This window comes from Plodia interpunctella, chromosome 17, assembly GCF_027563975.2.
Source record: "Plodia interpunctella isolate USDA-ARS_2022_Savannah chromosome 17, ilPloInte3.2, whole genome shotgun sequence".
NCBI classification, from domain to species: Eukaryota; Metazoa; Arthropoda; class Insecta; order Lepidoptera; family Pyralidae; genus Plodia; species Plodia interpunctella.
In genome coordinates, this window is record NC_071310.1 from 3,197,191 (window position 1) to 3,222,261 (window position 25,071).

At 34.6% G+C, this 25,071-nt stretch overlaps 4 protein-coding genes across 7 annotated transcripts in view; 3 read left to right on the forward strand and 1 right to left on the reverse strand.

The window, feature by feature from the left end:
• The first annotated feature begins 226 nt into the window (after positions 1-226).
• On the forward strand, positions 227-2,825 carry LOC128677260 (uncharacterized). Of its 4 annotated transcripts, none has more exons than XM_053757970.1 (3): positions 227-288; positions 624-1,685; positions 2,142-2,825. In XM_053757970.1, the coding sequence occupies exons 1-3, from the start codon at positions 228-230 to the stop codon at positions 2,483-2,485; spliced, it is 1,467 nt and encodes a 488-aa protein (XP_053613945.1). In that variant the 5' UTR covers position 227; the 3' UTR covers positions 2,486-2,825. The 4 variants fall into 4 exon arrangements, with proteins under 4 accessions (XP_053613945.1, XP_053613946.1, XP_064292586.1 ...); XM_053757971.1 differs by having other exon boundaries at positions 240-313; XM_064436516.1 differs by having other exon boundaries at positions 268-317.
• A 1,379-nt stretch (positions 2,826-4,204) lies between these two features.
• eIF1 (eukaryotic translation initiation factor 1) lies at positions 4,205-4,977 on the reverse strand. The gene has a single exon (XM_053757934.2). The coding sequence runs from the start codon at positions 4,833-4,835 to the stop codon at positions 4,503-4,505; it is 333 nt and encodes a 110-aa protein (XP_053613909.1). The 5' UTR covers positions 4,836-4,977; the 3' UTR covers positions 4,205-4,502.
• A 577-nt stretch (positions 4,978-5,554) lies between these two features.
• ClpP (Caseinolytic protease proteolytic subunit) lies at positions 5,555-6,574 on the forward strand. Its single transcript, XM_053757418.2, has one exon. It carries the CDS (start codon positions 5,737-5,739, stop codon positions 6,496-6,498), a length of 762 nt encoding a protein of 253 aa, XP_053613393.1. The 5' UTR covers positions 5,555-5,736; the 3' UTR covers positions 6,499-6,574.
• Positions 6,575-8,508: 1,934 nt separating this feature from the next.
• amon (amontillado) overlaps positions 8,509-25,071 on the forward strand; it is a 57,906-nt gene continuing 41,343 nt past the window's right edge. The window contains exon 1 of the mRNA XM_053757415.1: positions 8,509-8,805. Within this exon, the coding sequence (XP_053613390.1) occupies positions 8,524-8,805 (282 nt within the window). The 5' untranslated portion in view covers positions 8,509-8,523. The remainder of the gene's footprint in view (positions 8,806-25,071) is intronic.

Here is a 25,071-nt window from a genome sequence, read left to right on the forward strand (position 1 = left end):
TTCTTTTGGATTTTGTGCGAGTGTAAAAATCCAAACTGAAAGCAATAATAAATTTGAAAAAGTAAACAAAATTTTCATTAATTAATGGTAGGTACTTCATACATTAGATGAGTTTCTTTTTACCCCAAATCCTCACCCTGCAACAGTTTGGCCAACATGATAAAAATGACACATCTGTCAAAGCTGTGTTAAAATCATAAAATGTCAATTGTAATTGTCACTCTCATATGTATAAATATCTGTCATCATGGGAAAATGAAATAAAGATTGAATGGTTGGTCTATGACTGTGAGTAAAAAAAACGTTTGTGTATGTACGTACGTACCTACCACTTATTTGCTTATGTCGTGATTTCAATTCACTGTTTTTGTAATAATTTGTGTTATTTAAAGCGCCTGTATATATTTCTTTAAGACATTAATGAAGTTTTAGCGGTAGTGCAATTTTTAGATGAGTCTAAAACGCTGTAGTTCAGGAAAAATGGTGGCAAAAAACAAAAGTAAAGGTATACAACTAAACAAGAAACAAGCTGTTCTAATGTTACTACAGTTTACTTTATTCATTTTATACTGAGACAATATTGTCACTTTCTTGGCATTTAATTAAAGTTGTCTTTTTTCCAGTCATACCATGTTCGACTCCAGAGCAACTAAATTCGCCTTCAAGAGATAGTGATTCAGTTTGTGATTCCGATGCAGCAAGCCCCGTGCCATTTCTGTGCACCCAGGATGGTGCAGAAGGAGAAACTGATGTTGTATGGAATTTCTACACACCTAAATCAGAACATACTGTTAGTTCACGGTTTAAAAACTCGACACCGCTCAGTAGAAAAGCCAAAAAACCAGCTAAACATAAGTTAATGGAAAAACAACTGCCAAAACGTAGACCAATACGACATTCCCAGAAAAAGACTGAACTGTTTCAAGAATTACTTGAATTAAATCAAAATTTGCATGAGTTAATATCAAAGAAATCAGAAAAGTGTACATCAGAGAATTTCACATCATCAAATAATGATGAAGATATTTTCAATGAGTCTTTAGAATCGCCAAAAGATTCTCCTAAAAGTGGAATAAAAAGTAATTCTAGGTGCCTTAGAAGAAATGTTTTGAGTTCAAAATTTGCTAAGCCGGATCCCGAAGCAGCTTTAGAATCAGATGATTCCATGAATGAATGTCTACTAAAAGCCAGCCAAGCTGTGGAAAATATTTTAGAAAATGAACCCTCGGCACCTAAACGTGTTTGTTATGACACAAGGAGTAAATTTAATTCTGGAAATAATAAACCTGATTTTAGCTTTAAAATAAATGAAGATTCTATAGATGCTATAATGAACTGTATTAAAATAGAGTCACCAGTTGTTAGTAAAATAAAAAAAGCTGAGTCATTATGTATGAACAATGATTCCTTTGATAATTTAGTTGGTAATTTAAATGATAGTGTTATAGATCAGTTAACACAGATGCCTATTAGAAATGAAATAAATCGAAGTAATCACCCACAAAATTCAGATTGGAAAGTTCAGGAAGTAATAGTACATGATGGGAGTCCGTCTAATGCTTTTGGTCGCCACAATTCAATGCCCGAGTCCCCTGTGATCAATTCTAATAAGCCTTCCACTAGTGGCATGGCTTTTGGCAGGCATAATTCAATGCCATATGGAAATAAAATTGCCAGATGTACAGGTAAATTTAAGTGTACACTATCAAACTCTTATTGCTAAATAACTTTATGTAAATATTATTTTTTGTAAAAAGTATAATTCATTGTTGAGCATAATTTGTCTCATCCTCTTTGAGAGTAGCAATACGATATTTATTAATACACTACTACAGCCATCAGATTACCTGTGTAATTGGTGTATTTTGAACATTTATATAAGACCTATATTTGTTAATTGACGTCCTTGGAGAAAAGGCTGCGGTGAAGTTTGTTGCGCCGCTTCTTCTTCACCTGCGCTTTGGAAGCCGGCAGTAGACTTAGTTTAAGTAATTTTTGACGTCAATAAGTGATGTATATCATCCTAAATTGAATAAAGAATTTTGAATTTGAATTTGAATTTGTATTTTGAACAAAAAATATATCAAAATAGGTAAACAAAAACATAATGTCATTTTTTAAGTATTTTTATATTCTTTCAGATCCTGGTGATTCTCCCATAAGGTGCAGCCCTGACCAGATAGAGCGGAAACGACAACAAGCTAGAGAGAAATTGTTTGCCAAAAGGCTATTACCATTTACTTCGAGTCAAAATAGTAAACAGCTGTCACAGCCTCAGCAAAGTCAAGCCGCACCAAGGAAAGCATTGTTTCAACCCAGAATTCCAAGTGCAGCAGTTCAGAAAATATCACAACCCACACAGCTACCTGATTTAAATCGGAATCAACAAAAATCAAATGGTCCTGTAGATATAAAATTGTTAATTGAAAAGAAGAGGCAAGAGGCTTTGATGAAATTAAGACGTCGGCAACCCCAATCTAAATAGTTGTACATAATTTGTTTTTCTCAGTTTTGTATGCATATTTTGGCTGTGTGTATAATCTTTAAATCATACAAAAATAAGCTTTGGTAAAATTATGTTAGAGATTTTTTTTATTCTTAGTGCTTAGAGTTCAAAAACTAAGTTTCAATTATAGGAATGTCTAATATTTATGGGAATTTATCATGTATATTGTATGTAATTACAACTTTGTGTCTTATCAATTTTTATTTTGATACTAGGGTAAGATGTTGATGTGATGTTAAAATATTTTTATATTCAAAGGCCATTTGTTTTACCAATCCTATGCGATTTCAGTGATTAAATATATAAATTATGATTTCTATGTAATCTTTTATTTACTCATATCAATTCAGTTCAAGGAAATATGTAGTACTAAATACTAAGGGCCTGTTTCATAATACTACCCTTATTAGAAAGTGATAAAACAAGCAGGGGCTTGTTTCACCATTATCTAGTAGAATATTTTAATCTGACAGATTGTTATATGTCAGATAAATCGGAAACTGATGTGACTGCTAGTTAAATCTGCCTGATGTGATTGGCCAGTTAGCCCTATCAACACCTGTGAAACAGTTTTAAGGCTGATCTGTTACATATAGACTATCAGATACTTTGCAATGCAACAGACCCGGAGATAACTATCTAAATGTTTATAAATGATGATAAACATGATTAGTATGTGCACCGTTTAAATATAGGCCTAGTATAGGACCCACTCCATATCCTCCCCTGGATGTTGTACGAAGCGATTAATGGACAAATAAGGCAAAGTCAGCTGATAGGTAACAATAGCGTTCCCAATGAGGGTTCACGTAAGGCAGGTAGGTGATAAAATTAAATTTAGGTTTTATTTATACACGGAGACTAATCACAATTATTTTCTTGAACATAATGAAAACTCGAGTCTAGGAAAGGGTCATATAAATTGGCTTTCTTTTCATAAGTGGTAGGTTATCACCCTTACTAATGTGCGCCTTTCTGTGATGACCACTTACAATCCGACGAGCCGCTCGCCTGTCTGGTAGTATAAAAAAATAAATATATAAATAAAAAAGCCAGCACCCAGCTTCACCACCCGCTGACTGACTAGGTTTAGTGAAGTTGCGAGGTATCTGACTTGTCCTATAAGAGAACTGAATAAAATCTGACACCAGTGTTAAACATAATATAGGGTAAACCTGTTTGCCTTTATTTCCTTCCTATTGTATTAAGAGGCAAAATGAGCATTGTTTACTTCAGTTTATTTTAGGTGGCTGACATCATCTATTAGTCAGCTGTTAATCATTTGCCATTGCCATAAATTGAATCATAAAGATTTCATGTTCAATTTATACTGGTACTTATATGAATATTTATGTCGTACAAGGAGCTTGAGACTTCTCAAGTCATTTTTTAAGTATCTTACTTTCTTTATCTACTTTACTTTCACTTGAAAGTAGAGAAAAAATTGCAAATTGAGGTATCTTGAGAATGTGTACTGACATTTGTGGTTTTGTTGCCCTCGTTAGAAAATTCCATAAACTTTCTAATGATACTGATAAGTAATTAAGATGTAAACTACTCCAGTAATTATAACATCAGAATGTTTAAAAAACATAAGACATTCATGTTTTCCCTGCCATTTACCTTTAAGGTTTTACCCCTACTTTAAGTTATTGTTTTATAACAACACTAATAACTTAAGAGAAAACAATAATAAAGTTAGTTTACAAAAACATTTTATTAATTCAATTACAGAAATTTAAAAATAAAATGTAAAAAACGTGCATTACTATGTGTATCTCGTTCGGTTTGAATTGCAACTAAAGACTTGAGACGCCGTACACTTTACACATGGGAGTAAGGAAGGCACGGGGCGACGGCCTAGGCGGCCAGGCCCAGTCCTTTCTCTGTAAACATCGATGCTTTCTAAATACATATTCGAAGGGTTATTATAACACGTGCGTCATCAACAGACTATAATAATGATCTTCATGTTATTGGTTGCGTTATTTTCGGTTTAAAAGCCGTGCACCTTCAGTTGGTCGGGCTTAACTAGCCCTGACTTCGTAAGCCACTGGCAAATGTTCTCTCGTTGATCGCCCTGTAGCTGCAACACCTCTCCGTACTCCGGGTGCTCCACAACCGTCCCGTTGCACGCGAACTCCTTCTTGCATGCCCGCACTATCTTCTTCAGATCATACTCGGATGATAGACCTTGCACTGTAGTCAGCGTTTTGCGCCCGCTCCGCTGCTGGATCCGGACGTGGACTAAACCATCTTGTACGTCGTCCTCCGAGCTTTTAATAGCATCGGCGAATGGATCGTATGTGTTGAGATTCTGGATGGACATACGATTGAACTTGCCTTCTCTTTGTTCTAAAAACGCTGCGATGTGACGCACTTCACCTTGTAAGCTGTAGGTAGCTGATAACGCACGGCGCTTGACGGCTGCAATGCACGCGGTCCACAAACTAAATAGAGAAATAGGACGCGGGCGGTCTATGATGTCGACGTGTCTACGACCACAAACTATAGAGTCTGTCTCTGTCAATTTACCCGCTTGGACATACATTGCTGTTTCATTTAGTGTTCAATACATATATATTCCTCATTAACTATGCAGTGCTTACACAATGTATGTCAGTTTGTCCGCGTAGTAAAGCAGTTTAGAGAGTTCTTGAGATTTTCTCACTCTATGAATTGTTCATACAGATATCAAACAGCAGAGAACTACATTTTCTTGCTATTGCAGTACTAAATGGTCAAGATTTGATTGATATACTTTGATGCTATGTGTATGTATTTGCTGTTATGTGATTGGAATTTGATAAATGGAATAAAGCCCTTACAATTAGAAATACCAAATATCTTTTATTCGTCATCGTGTGCCGCCCTGCGGTGCGGTGCCGCCGCTTTGTATACTTAGGTACCTATTACTTTTAGCTGGGTCGAGAAGTTGTATGAAAATATATAGCTACTCATTTGCTATGCTAGCTTCTCGTTCTTTTTGTCTTTGGTATGACACTGACATTGATATGTACATGTTGTATGACATGACATTGATATTTATTTGACAAACAAACCTAAGAAATTTGACAAGTAAAATATATTACAGCAAAATAACAAGAAAATAATGAAATATCGCAAAATATTAATAAGATATAATTATTTTTAATTCATTTATAAGTGAACGATACTAAAAATAACTCTAATTTGAAGAAAAACAGATAACATCGAAGAATTTTGTTAAAATGGCTCTCAACTTTGTTCGTCAATTTGTTAGGCCAGCTGGGGCCCTGGGAGTAAATAAATGCAATAATATTAACAATATTCCATACAGATATTTGACTATAACTGAACCAACTCGGTTGGGCATGATACCCATTGTAGTTGAACAAACAGGGCGCGGTGAGAGGGCCTACGACATCTACTCAAGGCTTCTAAGAGAACGAATAATCTGCCTCATGGGCCCTATAAATGACGAAATTAGCTCTTTAGTGGTCGCACAACTTCTATTTCTGCAATCTGAATCTAGTAAAAAGCCTGTACATTTGTATATTAATTCTCCAGGAGGTAATGTAACATCAGGTCTTGGTATATATGACACAATGCAGTACATTACACCTCCAGTGGCAACATGGTGCGTAGGGCAAGCTTGCAGTATGGCGTCGCTGTTATTAGCTGCTGGAGCTCCAGGTATGAGACATGCTCTTCCTAACTCCCGTATAATGATCCATCAACCATCTGGAGGTGTGAGAGGTCAGGCAACAGATATACAAATACAAGCAGAAGAGATATTGAAATTAAAATCACAGATAAATACACTTTATGTCAGGCATACTGGATTAGAAAAAGAAAAAGTGCAGACATCGATGGAACGTGATTATTTTATGTCACCAACTGAGGCAAAGGCATTTGGACTAATTGACAATGTTCTAGAACACCCTCCTTCCCATGCCATGGAGAAGGAATGTGCTACATCTGGTGGCAGCACACCGGCTGCAAGTAATTGATCTTACCTAATATATGTGACACATGTAATAATGTAAACACTTGTTATGTTGAAATAAAGACTGTATATTTTGGGTACATGTTTTTATAATTATCTGCACGTTATTACTTTTATTTGAATCTATAACATATGAGATCAATCTATAACATAGGTAAATGAGATTGATTTTAGTTGTTTTATTTTGTCAAGTTACACCATGATTTTAAACATTGTTATACATCGTAGATAATATCCTGTAGTGTTACACTTTGCAACTATCTTCCTTATAATTCTATCTTCTTGTTGAACATTCGTTTCACATTTCACTTTTTCTGTACAATAATATTCAGATAATCATATCCAAATCTTTTGACTACAGAAAATGTGAAACTAATGTTAAACTAAATTAATTCTTTTCTGTGTCTGTATGTATTATGGAATTTGTGTCCAAGCATACACGAGATTTTGAATCATAGCTTCATGGCCGCGAGAAACTTCATGACTGAAACTGATCGAAATGGCAATTAGTTTTAAGTGTTACTTTTCTATGTTATATTCCATTGCCTCCCACCTCTATGACCAATACTAGGGTGTCCTTTTCGATTGGAACCCACGTGACTGTCTCCATTATTATACCACTAGTTCGGCACCTTGTAGCGCAGGGCAGACGCATACGGCTGAATTGGGAGCTACGCCCCCGATGGCAATAACAATAAAATTAATAATTCATCTGGAAGGAGAAAATAACTTTTTTAATCATAAGCAAAGCCATTTTTGATGTCCCACTGTTGGGGCACTGCCTTCCTCATGGATAGACAAGGAGGATGGGCCATTTACAATGGCCCACAATGCGAACCCAATGCGGTTTGATAAGATTTATCGACTTCAAATACAGCCTGGAGCAACGGCTTGACGTACTTTTCAAAGCGCGGGGGAGCTAAAGATATACATTATTTGGTCATCCATCCCGTGAAAGGTCAAAGTAAACTTGCTTTACCACAACTATCGATAGTTCGACCGCACGAACCACTTCGCTACTGTGCTCTTTCTCTAAATATTTTTTTTCATTTATACATATTTACGTCCGGTCTGTGTATACAAGAAAGCGGGACCTGTCATACGTGCCCACGTAACTTGTCCTATAAATTATTAATGAAGCAATACATATTTATTGTTATCTTAACCCTGATTTTCTTTAAATAAACCAGGGGAGGGGGTGAACATTAAAATATTCGATAGACGCGCCAAGGTGTCACTACGGATTACTTTTGTTTTATGATATGGCCAAGAACAATGGCGTCGTGAATCCATTCAGAAATTGTCCGCAGATAAATACCTATCGAAAATATTTTATACCTATCGAATTATAAGTAAGTAAGTATATGGTCTTGACAAAAAATAATCAAATTCCTATAGGTTCCTCCAGGAATAGAGCTCGCCATATCATTTTCTGGTTGTAATACCTGTAACACGAGGTCGCTAAGAGATTAAAACCTTGACAACTTATCAGCTGTCAACCTTCTTTGATACCAATCCTTGAACCAAGAGGATTAACGTCAGGCAGGCCGTTCGATCGTAAAATCACATTCGAATCGTCGAAATTAAACGTCAGTTAAGTAAATAGCGGGCTTTGGGCGTCTCACCTAGGAATGTATCCGGGGGTCTTCATGACGATTAGTGAGTGGTACTTCAAGAATCACAATCATTTTTGATTTAACTCTTAAGTATATTTTTTCGACTTTTTAGTTAGGTGCGTAGGTACTATAATTTTTTCCAGTCATCCCATGAAAAGATAAGAAGCATGGAAGATTACGTTAATTTCAAATTGAACAAATGTCAGTTATTTTTTGCATAACCACTCAATACCAGCGCTAACAGAGAGGCGACATCTAGTTAACTATAAAAACATCGGCGCCTTCAAAGCAATTCAATTGGCCGGGACAGTGTAAGGCTTTTAGAAAGCACTTAACCCGCTGTCATAACAAGACGTGAGCACGCCAGCAAGGTCATCAGATGAAACAGTTCCAATCTAGGTTGCTAATTCAAAATGGTGAATGTAGACTCATCTCTAAGTTTGAATGGCGATATCGCGCACGCGCGGAATCCTGGTCGATATTTGGTGACGTCAACTAAAGTTGGTCCTCAGTCAGCCGTCGTCGGCCACATCGCTAACATGTGGCTGCAATGCTTGGCTGCGACCGTGCTGATCACCGCGACTGCCTCCCGAGAGGTTTTCACCAACTCCTTCCTCGTCAGATTCAAGAGGTCCCTGGGCCGGGAGGAGGCCCACAACTTGGCTCTCCAACACGGCTTCGACAACTTGGGACCGGTGAGTGCTTACCACGTGATTATAAGTAAACACACGTTGACGCGCGCCGCTTTATACGCGGCATAACATCGGAAATGGAGCGAATTTAGCGCCGATTCCGATTCATTAAAATGTTACACGATATGTGGAAGCATTTTTGTTTATGATTACATGTAGGCAAGTATGTGTGAAAAAAATTGAGGCAGTATGTCGGCGATATATCTATCGGTAGTATAGACATGGTTTAGGAGATAAACCGATAGTGGCGTGTAGGTTTTTTTATTGAATTTAAAAAACTTTTAATCACTTTTATATTTGTGTTTTGCACCTTTAAAGTAGTTTTAAGTTAAGCTTTCTTCACGCTACTTGGTGACGGGTGATGACTGACATAGTGATATTCAAAAAATACTTATGGGATATATCACCACATCAAATGTGAGGCGTGTGGTTCCCGCGCTATAATGGGACCACTCCAAATTCTCATGAGAGGAAATAAGAGCTTTCCTAAAGAGGGTGGGTTGTCGTCAGACAGGCGCCGGAAGTAAAATACAGCCGAGTCTTCAAAACTTTAAGGTTTATATATATCAAGCGGACAGTTGCTATAAACGATTTGAATTGAATTGAATTGAATTGCTTTGAGAAGTAACAATACCTATGTGTTGAAGTTTTTAGAATTAATAGAGAGTGAGAGGGAGATTTATTTGAATTACGCCCAGATATAAATAAGAGATAAATATATGAATTACGCCCAGATATACTCGTAAATAGGAGATAAATATAATTAAGGGATACGATAAGTACTTCTACACGCAGCAAAGTCCATCAGGTTTCAAAGCAGATACAAGCTCGCCTTGCCGGGAAGGCCCTAGTCAAGGGATCTACGCTGCCTGATGGTCAAGACGACAATACGACTATGATGATAAATAGGTATAGATAGCTAAGCATAATTTAATAAAGAGTAGCATAAATATTTCGAGAAATTTCAGATTGTAACTACGGTTCCTAATTTGGAATGGATTGGCATTACAACAAGATCCTAACTAATATTATAAATGCGAAAGTAAGTTTATTTATTTGTTTGTTACCTCTTCAGCTCTATCTACTCAACAAATATTTTTGAAATTTTGCACACAATGTAGTTTGAAGTATGGAGAAGGACATAGGGTACCTACATTTCATCTGATTTCATGCGAAGTCGCGGGCAAAAGCTAACTTTTAATATAAAGTAAAAAAGTACTATTCTATTAAAGGCTTTTTCCAATCCATTGTCATTTTCTGGCGTAAGGATATTGACATTGGCGATTGCCGACGGACATGAGGGCGGTTCAACGTACTTGCTATACTGGGGAAGGGTTTTAGATGGTACCTAGATACAGCAGATAGATAAAGAATTAATAGGTAATAGACCTTCTGTTTATATTTAGAATAATGTTTGTGAACACTCAAATGATTTTTTGAATGTAGGTACTACAAAGTAATCTTGATTAGTCTGTTTTGAGTTGGCATGTAATGCCGGTTATACATTATCGCGAAACAGTTTTACCGATATTTGACGGAACCGGCATATATTGCTTGATTTTCACTGCAGTAAATAAAAACTCTTATACAAATTACGCAATGTTTATTCATTCGCGTCGGCATCTGTCTAAAATGTGTAGCATGCCAACTTTTATATAGTAACTACCGTCCCGCCTCGTCTTCGCACGGGTGCATACCTAATGCATGTTACATACATATAAACATTCTTCTTGAATCACTCTATCTATTAAAAACCGTGTCAAAATCCGTTGCGTAGTTTTAAAGAGACGGACAGACAGCGCGAAGCAACTTTGTTTTACTAGTATACTATGTAATAATGTTTAATGACACAGAAGTTTCGGAAAAACATGTGTACGAAAAAATACCTACCTTACAGCAAAAAAAAATATTTTCACTTGAATGAAGACGAGGACAAAATCTATCTACATATATGCCAGTATACTTGCCACGAGTAAATGGTGAAGGAAGATACCACGAGAAAATGGTTTTTAGAAGTGAAAACTTCTTCAGCGACGTTGTGCACTTTTTGTGATGGGTAAATTTAAGTGTAGTGCATTCGATGGCCAATATCTGAACATCAGAAGTGGAGACATAAGTATTTACACATCCTAATAGCTTCACTATTATAATGCAGTGGATCCATGAGTATTTGAAAATCCTGCTAGACCCATTAGTGGAAATTAGCAGTGGAACCTACAGTCCGGAACGAAAAATGTTAACTCGCGTCAGGACACGTGACCCTGATCGAAAATAGTGCGTAAGACGTCAAAAGTTCACAACGTTAATATTCAAGTTTTCACTTCTGCCGGCACTCCCGGAGTTCCACACGTTTTTTATTCATTGATATTTTATGTTTTACTAGCTTTTGCCCACAACTTCGTATGTGAGTAAAAATCCGTTTCCAGTGATAATTTCAGGAAATCTCTTCTTAGTGCTCCTGTACACTGTCCTAGGAACCTACACACCAAATTGGCTGTGCGTTGTCTGTCAGTCAGTCAGTCACTCAGTAACGCATGATTTTTATATATATTTATATAATATAGATAAGTATAGTATGCTTTTAAAAGTTGATAGTTACGGTTGATGCGTTGCGTACATCAGTTATCTGCTTCAAACAGGTCCCGCGCTTTACCGTTTCTAATCCTCGGATTTTCCGAGAGACGAGGTTACGCCTCAACGGTTTACTGCACGGACATGATTTATACCTACCTACCTTTATATCTGTCCTTCTCCGTAATTACTTCTACTTATATATAAAATTTCAGAAATATTGAGAGATAACGCTTGAAGAGGCAGCAACAAATATGTGCATATGTGTGTAATGAACAAACAAACTTACATTTGCATTTATAATAGAGACTTACATTAGTAAGGTTGAGTTTTTTTTGTATATTTATCTAGATTGAAACGTCTATTCTTAAATAAATTTTCATTAAAATGTCTCAATAAATTTGTTAAAGTCTGTTAAAAATTGCCAAAAAAAATGTCTATAGGTAAATACCTATAAAAAATTAAAATTATTTTATATATTATTAAAATAAAATTTATTATGATAGACGGTTCAATCTAGATATTTATCTAATAAATTATAAAATAATAAATTTTCTGTCTGTCATAATAAATTTTCAATAAATGTCTCAATCAATTTGCCAAAGTCTGTTAAAATTTTCCCAAAAAAATATTACTTATCCACATTTTAGATCAACGCAAACAAGTAATTGTTACGGAATATTTTTACCCAAGATATTTACAGGGCAACACTGCCTTTGATCTTTAGGGATTCGCATTACGCGCAAAATACTAAATGTAAAATGAAGCGGGATAAATTCGCGAACCCCTCGCTAAGGAACAAACCTTTGCGAAAATTTTATTTAAAAAATATTATCTCTTTGATTCTCAGTGAGGCGTGGCGTGATTGATAATTGATTTTAATGTAATTATATACGTCTATATTTAGTGGCGTATGGTTCTAGAATGAGATCACTCCATATCCTCCGGTGAAAGCCGTATAAGGCGACTAACACAGCCTAGACAGCTGACAGGCAATATTAGCATTCCCAAGGAGTGTTGACGTCAGGTAGGCAGCCGGTTATTCACAGCTGAATCTTCAAACATTTAAAGGTTTTTGTTACGCTGAGCGCCTGGGCTTCGCGGCTTCACAACCCAGATGCCATCCATATTTGCAGAGATGAGAATATACGTGTACATAATTATCCCCATGTATTGGAGCCCAAACTATACAGCGCGCTTTAAAAGGCTTTATTGCTGCGTTCTCTGAGTTTTTGGAATGAGCCGTGATTTTCCTTAGAGATAACATGAATGGAGTGAAATTATACCAGATTTTATGTATCAATTTACATGCGTTTTTGTGCAAATATTATATCTTTTTATCTTTACCACTGCTTTGCAGGTGTCTATAGGCTGCGGTGATCACTCCCCGTCAGGTGGATCGCGTGCCCGTTTGCTTGCTCAGTAGTATATAAAAAATTGTTACTTTTGTTTAGTTTATAAAAATTTTCACAAGTTTCTGATAAAATTGTTATGTTATCCGACTGATAAATCTGCCTGGTAATTGACAAGTTAGCTCTATCCAACCCTAGTAAAACGTAATTTTTATCACTATCTGTCCGATAATGTTACATAGACTATCTGATACTAAGTATACCAGTAAGCGACCAAATGTTTCTAAGAAATTAGTACCTATACGTAACGATCAATCTCAACAACTCTGTCACATTAGAGGCCACCCCTGAGACGAGTTTGTTTACTGTTCCAGCTAAACGATTTGTTCCGTGCCATTTCTCAATGAGGGTACTTAGAAGTATTTAACACCCTTTGCTAGACGAGACAATAGTATCTTGTTTATTTATTCGTATTTCCTTAGCCCGATCCGAACAAATCTAAAATTGAAATAATTTGTTTCTCAGCTCGCAAAAGCAAAAAGCACCGGAATATACGTAGGTACTTTTTGTTTTTATTTTCTATTGTATATGTAATGTAAATTAAAGTGTGTGCGTGTGTGTGTGTGTGTGTGTAATTTTGATATTCTACTTTATTCTTAATCGTAACTAATATTATAAATGTGAAAGTATGTTTATTTGTTACCTCTTCACGCTTAACCTACTCAATCTTCTTGAAATTTAGCATACTTACATGTAGTTTGATGTACGGAGAAGAAATATTCGCTACACATAAATTCTGTCACGTATCCCCAATAATACAAACAAATACGCAATTTATTTTGAATACGTCTCGTAAATCGTGTTTATAAATACCCTAAAGTGATTCTCCGTTTCCAAGCAGGTAATTACGCAGTAACACGTATTGTGTATATTTTTTTCGTCGATGTATGTTTTATTTTTCGCCGAATCTTACTAATATGCCTAAGTTTGTATTTTACTGTGAGGGTGTTTCTTTCGTATATATTATCGTTACGTATAATCACGAAATCGTGGACAGCATCTTGACTGTAAATAAAAAAATATATACCCACGCTCTTTCATTAATTTTAAGTATTTGCAAACTTTAATTCAGAATTTAATAAATGTTCCAAATTATGCTAATTTATACAGCTGATATTTAAACTTTATCATTCTCGAAGTTTGTGGTATACATAACAAAATCTGTTTCCAAGTTCTTGTTAAAAATATATCACTAATAGGGCGCAAAGGTCAAGTAGCGGGTACATAATGAAATGATTGATGCGCCATAGCGCCACGCCGCCATGCTCTCCCGTACAAATTCGTGCAGCAAATCGTCCTTCGTAAACACGTAGATTTATGTTCGTTTTTCAATATATATATTTTTTTAATCCATGTAGTTAACTACTTCCAGTTATTTGATGGTAAATTATTTTTGGAATTAAATAACAACTTTTGCTGTCTGTGTCTAATTTTGCATTTTTTAAATAGCAAAAACGATAATCGTGCGTCTTTCCGATCTTATTCGACTGGGTGGGCTTCACACATAGTTTTCGCTACAGTGTACCACGCTGAAATATTTTCGCCACAACGTGCGTCGCTTCGGCGTCATCCGACACCAAGTACCGGACCCTGTACTGAGCCATAGAAAGAAAAATAAACCCTATACTGAGCATATTGTGAAAATTTGGTGATTAAAAGCCCTGTAGGTAGAAACATTTAAGTATGTTAGAATTAACTAATAATTTTGTCTTATCTCTTCTTTGAGATATCAGCCCCAACCTTAGGTAGTACCAAAAACTTTTTTCTTCTTATAAGGTCGATGATGATATTAATAATTATTAATATACTTTTCTGACCATATTTATAGTCCCCCGCCGGTTTCTAAGCAATCAATCTAATTAATTGGTTCAGGGTGATCCTGTTATATTGGGTTATATCGACATATCGGATGGTTAATACTTATTTATTGTTAATTATTATTTAACCTTCGACTCTGCCATGTCGTCCCGCCATAATCACAGTCTTTTTAACCGACTTCCAAAAAAGAAGGAGGTTATGTTTTCGGGTGTATGTTCAACGATTTCCACATCAATTGTAAGCTGATTTTCAAAATTTTAATGCAAATAGGCCTTTTACTTTATGTACGATACAGTTTTTTTTAGGTCCACCACGAGCCAACCACGAGCTTCTTGCTCGTGTTTGTTAAAATTATTGTTAAACTGAATTTAAACACGAAACTGATGATGTGGTTAGAAAGAAATATATTCTTTTAATTGTTTATAAATGGAAACCAAGATTGTCACTAGTAAAATGTGTAGTTAATATGAAAATTCTCATCTGTTTACTATTGAGCGAGCCTAAAAGCTTGTTCCAAGCGTTCGATAGGGCACTTTAATTACAAAATTCATCAACTCAGCCGGGGCGTGCTGCTCTCGCTAAATGTCACTGAACATTCCCGAGATTGATTGTACAAATATGCTCTCCTCCTTCTACATGTGTTCCCCATTGCAATCTAGGCTCACGGGGACAAATCTTCGTTTTGCGAGAAAGAGACTGATAATATTCTTTCATCTAAGGCACTAAGGTCAAGGCATGGTCAAGTAAATTATGATAAACTTTGAGAACCAATAAGATTAACCTTATAAGATTAACCTTAAGATATTTGACCGGCTTTCATTGAATTTGAATTGCAGCGGTGGTGTTGTAATGGTGGATCGAAAGGTCCCAGGTTCGAAACCTACTCGTGCCACATGAGTTTTTATACAAATTATTTTGCAATTTCGTAAATTCAGAATCAGTCAACATGACTATTTTAGTGATTCAAATTCTTGAGTTTGTTTATAGTTCGGCAGATTTATTACTTTCAGGGTCCTTCACTGATCACGGTAATTTACCAAAATAGTCTCTCGGGTCTCGACAATCAGGTGAAATCGAACGGAACCTACGTATAGTTAGCTGTACATTAACTTGCACAATTTCGCCGCTATTAACACTACCTAAAGGCCAATGTCGGGTAACTTGCCGTGCAGTCCACTGTACAAAAGGGACCTCTTGGAATGGAACGCAATTTAAGATATCGTTATGAATGATGAATATTCAACAGGCCATTAATTATAATACTGCCAGTTAAAGGACGGTAGATTGTTATTATGATCCTGTATTCAATTGTGAAGTTATCTGATAAATCCGAATATTATGTTAGCAGTTCTGTTAAAAAAACATACTTTAAGCGAAAATATGTTTCGTCACTATTGCACTTAATAATATTTGAATTAACAGAAAGAGACAAAACACACTATAACTTAAAGTATGCTTTAATAATGTAATAAAGAAAGGATAGGGTAATTACTACGTGACAAGCGGTGTGTTCGAATTTCATAGGTTTTAATATTGGCATGACATGGCATGGCATATTTGATTTTGGGTAAAATAAACGACTTATAAGTATAACAAGTATGTTTGACATACTTGCCCATGTCTTGACTCTCTACTTTGAGTAAGTAACTAAAGCACTTTCAAATAGGTACTGTTCTATAAAATAATTATACCTAGCGCACTAAAGGTCTTATCAATATTCCAACATGCTAAAAAAGTTGTGTGTATAAAAACGAAAAAGAATAGATTACAGAACCGTCAATGGAAATATTTATGTATTCACAAAATAAATAAAAGGAATTATTTCTAGTTCTATACTTGCCAGTGTGAATTAAAATGTGTAGGCGGACAAGGTCTTTACTCTAATTCATGAGAAATGAGAATTAAAAATTGGATTTTTATTACATAACATATTTTTTTCTGTACCTACAAAAACAATCTAATCCTATTCATTTTCCAAACTTTTTTTTAAATTTTTGAATTAAGAATATGGCATCAGTCGTATGGTTGCCAGTACATCCACAGGAAAACGGCGTGGCCAGTACAAATTAGTCTATTTTGGTCCATTGTCACTCCCTGTATGTTTGGTTTCCTATCGGTAAAGCTATAATATTTTACAACTCTACTAATACTTTACTGCCACATGAAATCTAACATCATGTTTACTTTTTTTAAAGGTATTTGAAAAATCCTCGTTTCTATTAAAATATCTATATTAATGGGAAAAATTAAATAAAAATAAATTTGCACGAACCTTTTTTTATTTAATTTACCTATTGTATACCTTTGTATTGTTATTGTATCTTATATAATATACCTTTGTTTTGAAAATATTTAATAATATATCGTATTTCATTTAAAATATGTCTTGTTTTTACTTCAGGAAGAGCGCCAATATTAGGTCAAGACAAAACACATTTTGACTAAATAATTTGTTATTAATAAGAGTATGGATAGTACTATATTTACGTATTTTATTAACTACGGCCGAAAATTTGATTTAAAATCTCACGCTTCTCAGAGTGATCCAACTTTTAATGATATATCAAAGTTGGTATTAGCAAAGTTTGGTGACACGACGTGACGTTTCTTCTCTATCTTTTTCTCATCTTCGCGTGTTCTTGGTTACATTCTTGGCTGTGACCCCATGAATCTCGGGGTAGTAGTAAAAAATAATCTTGTACTGAACATTCGGTGGAGTTCTTACCATCTCTATCTTGTGTAACGCCACTGTTCTAAACATTAAAAAAAATATGAATTTTTTTCCAAGACAAATCGAGTAGTTTTCCTGTACAAATATCGTATAATAAAGTCATGCGCTAACTGCGGTTACTGCTGGCGAGGAAGCCTGTGTTTTATGCGAAATGAGTGCTCAAGTTTTGTTATCCCTACATCCAATAAACAGTTCCATTAAAATATTACGTCCCGGAAAGCCGTAATCCAACTTATAATGACTCCGCCCCAAAGTTAGTATTAACAAAGTTTGGCCAATAAAAGCGGCTTGGAAAACATTTTCGCATTAATATACACGAAAACCGCGCGAAAAGCTTATCAAAATAGGATGTTATGAATTATATATTTATATGGACCACACTCAACGGCCCACACTCGATTTTTTTAGGAACGAAGACCTTTAACATAAATTAGCACAACGCAGCTAGATACGCACACATGTTTTTCTGAAAATAAGTACTTGGGCCATAAAGTACGCCGTTTGCAGGTCCTGGATTCGACTCCCAGTGGCGATCATCATCACTACCGCCACTACTTACATTGTCCATGTCGGTAGAACAAAAGAAAAAACTTTAGATTTATCATTTTAGGTACATACCATTTTTAAAACCCTATTAAGGCACAGGGCATTATTACATACTAGATAATGCCCGGGGCTTCTCGTAGGAATCTAGAGATAAAATATATCCTATAGCAATCTTGAATCATGTACCTTTCTAATGGTGAAAGAGATTCTGAAATCGGTTCGGTAGTTTCGGAGATTACCCCCCTCAAACATACAAACTCACAAACGCTTATCTCTTTATAATAATAGTATAGATTAATTTGTTAGATACACGAACGGATGTTACACCTTAACAATCAACTGCGGCGTGAATTGCGGTCTGTTCCCATTACCGTCCTAATCGATGCACGTAGCTGGATACAACATAGGGCCTACCTCAAGTTATTGCAAATTAGCCATTATTGCCAATCAATAGGGGTCTTTTTCAAGCTATCAATTTGTTATGTACTATTTATTGTACAACCTGTTTACGAACAAATATTGAGTCGAAAACATCAATTTGCAGTAATGTCTAGCGTACGAGATGTACGACAAACGCGGCATAATCAGATAAAATATCTTTCTTGATTTTCGATAATCTATTCGACATAATCTGATAAAATTTTATTTTTGCTAAGAAATAAAAGTAAATTAATAAAAATGTGATGTGACGCTAGTGTGCAGGGAGTAATCGTCTTAAATCCACATTGCTCAAGCCCCAATCCGACCGTGTCCATTCAACCGCAGATTGTGATCGGACGCCACAAACCGCAGCGACGTGCTCGAGCTCGCTGCAGGGGACTTAGCCGGCGGAAATTGATATTGTTTAGTTCAAATATTGATGACATCCACCTTTGTAATCTAGCGTGCTAACTGAGCGTAGGTATGCTGCACGACCCGATACGACGCTATGTATCCTATACTGTGTAACAAGCAATATATTTGTATACAAATAATTATTCTACTCGCGTTTTTGAAAATGACACTAATTTCGGGTGCGGGGTATATTTGGATTTTTTCGATTTCGAAAAAAATCCAAATATACCCATATATTTCAAATCATTAGCGTAGGAAAAAAATCGTTTTAGCTAGAAAATATTAATTTTTTAATGAAACATTTAAAAAACATATCAAGCTGAGTCTAGTTATGATGCATACGTAATACTTAGATACGTTTGATATTGTCGAACTGCTTTTCCTATTATTATTTTTTTATGAATAAGCTCCAAACTTTGACTCCAAGACAGACGAAGCCTTCGGGAGTAACATAGGCTACTTTTTAAATATGGTCTAATCATTTATAAGCAAAGAAGTTTTAGTCCGGTAGTCGGTAACATATTATAAGCTTCGTTGTTCGTAGCACACCACGGAGCGATGTGCCGTAGCACTCGTAGAACTCGTAGCACGGAGCTACGACGTAGCACGCGTAGTATAGAACGATTTCGTAGCCGATCAAAAAGTCAATAGTTTTCATAATTACATTGAATATCCGTATTTACTATCATTGTGTACTCATTAGTATTATCTTCTTAATTATTAAAATAATTAAAAAATAATGCTAAATGCGTGCATAATTCCTAAATACTTCTTCTATGAGTAGAATTAGAAGATAAAAAATGCACTTTAGAAAATTTTATGTGAGTTTTTTATTAGAGGAAAAACATACACTTCTTGTAATACAACTTTGTTATGGACAATACCGAAATAAATCAACCCAATTTATTTAAGAAAACCAGAGCTCTGATCGTTCAATGTCATTCTGGCCCACACAAAAGTCACGTAACTTCCGTATTTCCCCTTACTTTTTTGACATAGACCTTTACGTTCAAACATCTGATGTAACGTCACGAGTACGTCCCTTGGGACGTAAATACACACATTATGTTATAAGAGGTTACGACATTTGCGTCACGTTTTTGAGAGCTTCCCATCATTGTGTATTGCCAGAAGCTGAATGAAAGCTTTGTGCTTCAGCGACTAGCTTTTGCCCATTCACACTTACTCCGAGACACTTTGAAACTTTAAAGTGCTGTTTATTTCTGTTTTTATGAGATGATAGCAGGGCTCCATTTAAATTTGCATAAGCGTAGCCGGTGAAAAAAACTGGTCAAACAAAAGTTTGAATTATTATTCCTTTTTTATATTCTAGCAATTTAAGTTTAACTTCTTCAAATCTTCCTGTATTTGGTGTTTTCTTGCCATTTTTTAAAATCTTTTCTACGGAAGTTAAATCCATATAAAGTGCTATTCGACACATACTTTAACACAAGAATTGAATTAATTTACAAGTGAAGCCACGATGAAAAGCAAGTTGTTCTATTTCTGTGCAAAACACAAGGGTTTTATGCAATAGATAAAAGATACGAGGCTTTTAACACGCAGTGAACCGTAAAATGATTTTTACTGAAGCAATAACACCGGTTTAGATAAACATGTGTGGTGTTATGTGCTGTTCGCCGCAATTTACATAGTCTTCAGACTACAAATATAAGTAAGTACAAATAACACGAAGATCACTATCTTGATCGTAAATATAAAGTTAACTAGATCCCGCCATAAGTGTAAATTGAAAAATAAACCAAAATATGTTTTATCAAAGGTGCTGGTGCCAAGTTGAGTTCGAGTTAAGACACCACCAAGTACTTTATTCGTGAAGTAAGTGTTTACTATAAATACATATACAATAAATATATTACAAACAAACATTCACAAGGAGTAAACGTGTCCCCCACACCACATGTCAACGTTTCATGAATAGAGGATACGCAGATTCGCATATAATAGATTGTAATATAATGTGAAAACGAGTATAAACTGATTTGAGTTTCTATGCTGGGAAGAATGTTATAAAATATTTGAGATTTTAGCTCTTTTCACACATTTTCGTGTTTACGTAAAGATTTTAAATTTTAGTAATTGTAATTAGAATTCCGTTATATAGATACTAATTTTTAAACGTCTTGACATTGAATAGGTATAGTACATGCAAGCATTTAAAAATTCTAATGTTTCAAATAATTTTTTAAGTTATTTTTTATATCAATTGAAGTACAGACTATTTTTATGAAGTAATTACATTTATTTCACTATTTATTAATCATATATACATATTAAACGAAATTTAAAGTAATTTCAAAAGAATAAATAAAGAACAACTAAATAAACCTAAAATTAAAAATAAAGTATAAATATAAAATTAATTTAAATAAAAAATTGACCCTTTATCGCCATCATCGTGCGGTATAGTTCCCAGAAGGCTGGTGACATTTTCTTTTTGTACGGCCAAACTCAACCGTTAGCCAAAATCACCAGCCCTTTGTCACCAGCCCTTGTGTCCCCAGAGACATCGATAAGCCGTGCAGAAATTCTTTATAAGGGTTTTTGCATTTTGTGGGAATAAAAATACATTATATATTGAAAATAGAATACAGTTTAGTTGATTTCCAAGAAAAATAATTGTATAGGAAGTCAAAAATAATAAATTAGTGATTTACTCTTTTTGCAGTAGGTAAATTATTTTTTGTTTATCTTCAAATCTTTCACACGTTTACTATGTGTAATCGGCAATCACCAATTTGTTTCCCCATGGGATATGATATGATGGAATATTTCGGCCGTTATCGTGAGCATATTGCGTGATACGGGATAAATGTTTTTATCAAAGAAAACGCTTTAAATGTGAAGGTCGTGGGGTTTACACAGGATATACAATAACTACATAATGCTTTGCCAACGTTTTGGATTATTTAATGCCATCGAAAGTATACTTGGGTCAAAAAGCATACACACATATTAATTTTCTCGTATTCAATCCCTGACAGCCAGAATATATAGCAATGTTTGACTAATCAATATCCGGCTATGACGTCAGGTAATAATTAAGTTTTAAGAATGAAAATAACTAGTTGTTCGCCACGAACTTAGACCTCGCGAACACAATAATTCTTTGATTAATTTTTACAAAATTGTGAATATTTCAAAAACGACTACACCGATTTTGAAGCCCCACGAACTTAAAAATTCTATTCACAGATCCTACATACCTTTTAAATTTCCTCAAAATCAGACCAACGGTTCGGACAAAAAATGTATTTTTGCCCCAAGTAGAAAATTAGATAATAAAAAGTAAACGTAGAATTGTTACTTTTTAACTGGCATGTAAACAAGATTTCTTTTACCTGATTCCGATGTCCAGATAACCCTTTAAAAATACAACTTTATAATTAAATACCATATTGTCATCCTGGCTTAGGTTTAAAAAAATTGTTGCTTGATTCCACGTAAACAAACATTCCCTACTCTCATTTATACAGATTCTGATCGAATACTCCCAGGTGGGTTTAATTCCTACTTTCCTACTTAGTAAAAAGTAGCGGAAACCACTCAACTACTACTTATAAAGGAAAGTGTGAGGAAACTGTAAATCTTCTTTAAGTATCGTGTGAAATTGAGGACACAATAACGAACCATTCCATTATATCGTAAATAGAACTGTTGTATTTCCTTCCACATACAAATGCGACCCTCGTCATTTGAGCAATGAGGAAAATTTGTAATAATTAAAATGGGAAATGGGAACAAAGTATGTAGTTTTAGCGATACTACACTACGTGAAATCAAGTTCACATAACATCAATATTTCGACATTGTACAGATAGCTTTCATATATGGATTTATTTTCGTGTAATAAACTTGTAAACAAATAAACAAAGAGACACACAATGAAGATAAATCATCCGGACAGATATTAGACAACAATTTTGAAACAGGGTTGACGTTAGGCCGGTCGTAAAATCTAAATCTTCCAAATTTTGTGTTGTTTAATTAACAGACTTTACAGCCAAGGGTGCAACCGGAATCACACTTAGATAGAGAGGGAGAGAGATTTTATTTATTTATATATCAAACTTACATCTATCGTTACAGGATAATACTAATACAAAAAACGCAACAAGCTACTTCCAAAATCACATCAGCCACTTTTGTTAATTAATTAACAGTACTATAATAGCAATACTTGATGCTCCGTTACATAATGCGATGATTTATAATAACTTTTTTCCTTTTGTTGCCTTTATGATCCTATTCTAGTTCAAGGAAGGAAATATTCGAATATTTTATCACATATATGTACCTACATATACTTTGTATAAACGGGGCGTTGTTTGTAACCGCATATACTGTATATTTACATGTCGTTATATCAGACACCCATCTAACCGATCGTTTGCTAATGGTTAACTGTGTCAATAAACAGATTACGGAGCGCGTTAAATTTGGTTTTAGCTTCTGTGAATTGGGACGTTCTTGCTAATTTGTTTTACGTAAAATATTGTTCGTTTACGACCCGTATTTTAGCTGTAGATGAAATTTGATTTTCTTCTGTTTTCTTAAGAGTTTTCCTATTTTTATGGGCTTAGCTCTCAATGAATGCCTTTTAAAAACTTTAGTATCATCAAGTAAGATACTTATTGCTTAGGTAAGGTAACGTAATAGTTCTATCATCTACACTTCTAAAGAGTGCTTGTTTTTTTTTATTTGTGTCTCTACATCTTCGGAACTACTCATCTGATTTTCAAAATTCTTTCAACAGCAGTTCGGTGCATTATTCTCGATTGATGTAAGGTTCTTTTTATTCCGATATTCTCATAAAACCGGAGCCCCGGGACGCCGCTAGTTTTATGTTAAAAGTCGAGTTTTTAAAGTAAATCCTAAATATTATTTTTCATTTTTTCTGGATGAAAAATAACCATTACAATACCACTACCATTGGCTACCATTGTAGTGGATATTTTTTACATTCTTTATAAAGGTGGATTCCATAGGAGTGCTGGCATTTAGCTGACAATTTACTCGAGTGATTTTATAAGGGCTCCCTATTCTGAGAAAATGTTCCAGTGACTAATAATAGTAAATGTTGGTTATAATGATTACATACGAGGTAAGATATTCGCGCAAGGCGAAGTGCCGTAATATTTCGAGCAGAGAACGAAATATCAAAAATATGTCAAATGCATTTAGGTGACTTAAATAAAATCAGATAATCTGAAAGAACACTCGAAAAGAAGAGAAAAAAAAAGAGAGAAGAACAAAATATCTTTCTTTACTACTAATGCGCTATGTATTTTATTTACATAGTCCGTGTGAGTATGCTGGTAAATTGAATAGAACATTCCATTAGTCCAAGCTAAATTTGGCAGCAAAATTACACAGCCGCTTTTACTCCATAGCACAAGGTATATCTGAGTAGTACAGCGATCTTGAACTGTCCAAACTCCAAAGTTTATGTTGAGTGAAGTCTGTGTTATGTTCGTTACTTATTATACCAACTTAATAACTTATGGTTGTAACGGTACACGACACTTTGACACTTGCCGTTTTGAAGCACTTTATGTTCTGATTTATTATATAATTTCATAATAAATGTTGTTTGAAAGTTAGTACAAATGTTCTTAATTTAAAGAAAAGTCGTAGCTACTTACTTGAAATTTGAAATATCGTATTCGATTTCAGTAATAATATTATTCTTTCTACTTCGGATTTTACCCTCATCATTTTAATACAAATAAGTAGTTACGGATTTTTTATAAATTACTTTTACATTACAATTACAATTATATAGTCTATGCGATGAGACACAAGTAAACACCACACAAGTAAACACATTTATAATACTCAATAGAGAGCGAACAAAAAAACGTTAGCTAACCAACTCGTTAAGACAATAAAAAGGAAATTATTGCATATGACATGACTAAAATGAGGCAATCTTCTCCAGAACCATAATTTATTTTGTTTATGACATATACAAAACAAAGAAAATATTGCTTTTTACCGAAATATTTTGAGTATCGTTCGAACATTTCGTACTTATTTTCTTAGTCGTAATAAATGTGTCAAATAATCTGTTATTATAGGACAAATTATACAAAAATTGTACCTAACCTAAAATGTCTTTACTAACACCAAGATCACTTTTCGGACGTTATAACTTGTAATAATTTGTTATCTAAGTAAGTCTAAGTTTTGTTACAATTTATAAGTTTATATTTACTAAACAGAAGCCAAAAAAGGTTTAGGTACACTATTAGATATTACATAAAAAGTAATAATATTACAGTATATTCTTTGGTATACTGGTTGAAAAAAACAAGAAAATAAAAATAACACATG

What these genes read in the sequence shown, in the direction of transcription:
- LOC128677260 (XM_053757970.1), top strand. Translation starts at nt 228, where the DNA reads ATGTATAAATATCTGTCATCATGGGAAAATGAAATAAAGATTGAATGG. An exon ending in TGAATGGTTGGTCTATGACT is followed by an intron (nt 289 to 623) that starts GTGAGTAAAAAA and finishes TCTTTTTTCCAG; the next exon opens with TCATACCATGTTCGACTCCA. An exon ending in TAAAATTGCCAGATGTACAG is followed by an intron (nt 1,686 to 2,141) that starts GTAAATTTAAGT and finishes ATATTCTTTCAG; the next exon opens with ATCCTGGTGATTCTCCCATA.
- eIF1 (XM_053757934.2), bottom strand. Translation starts at nt 4,835, where the DNA reads ATGTCCATCCAGAATCTCAACACATACGATCCATTCGCCGATGCTATT.
- ClpP (XM_053757418.2), top strand. Translation starts at nt 5,737, where the DNA reads ATGGCTCTCAACTTTGTTCGTCAATTTGTTAGGCCAGCTGGGGCCCTG.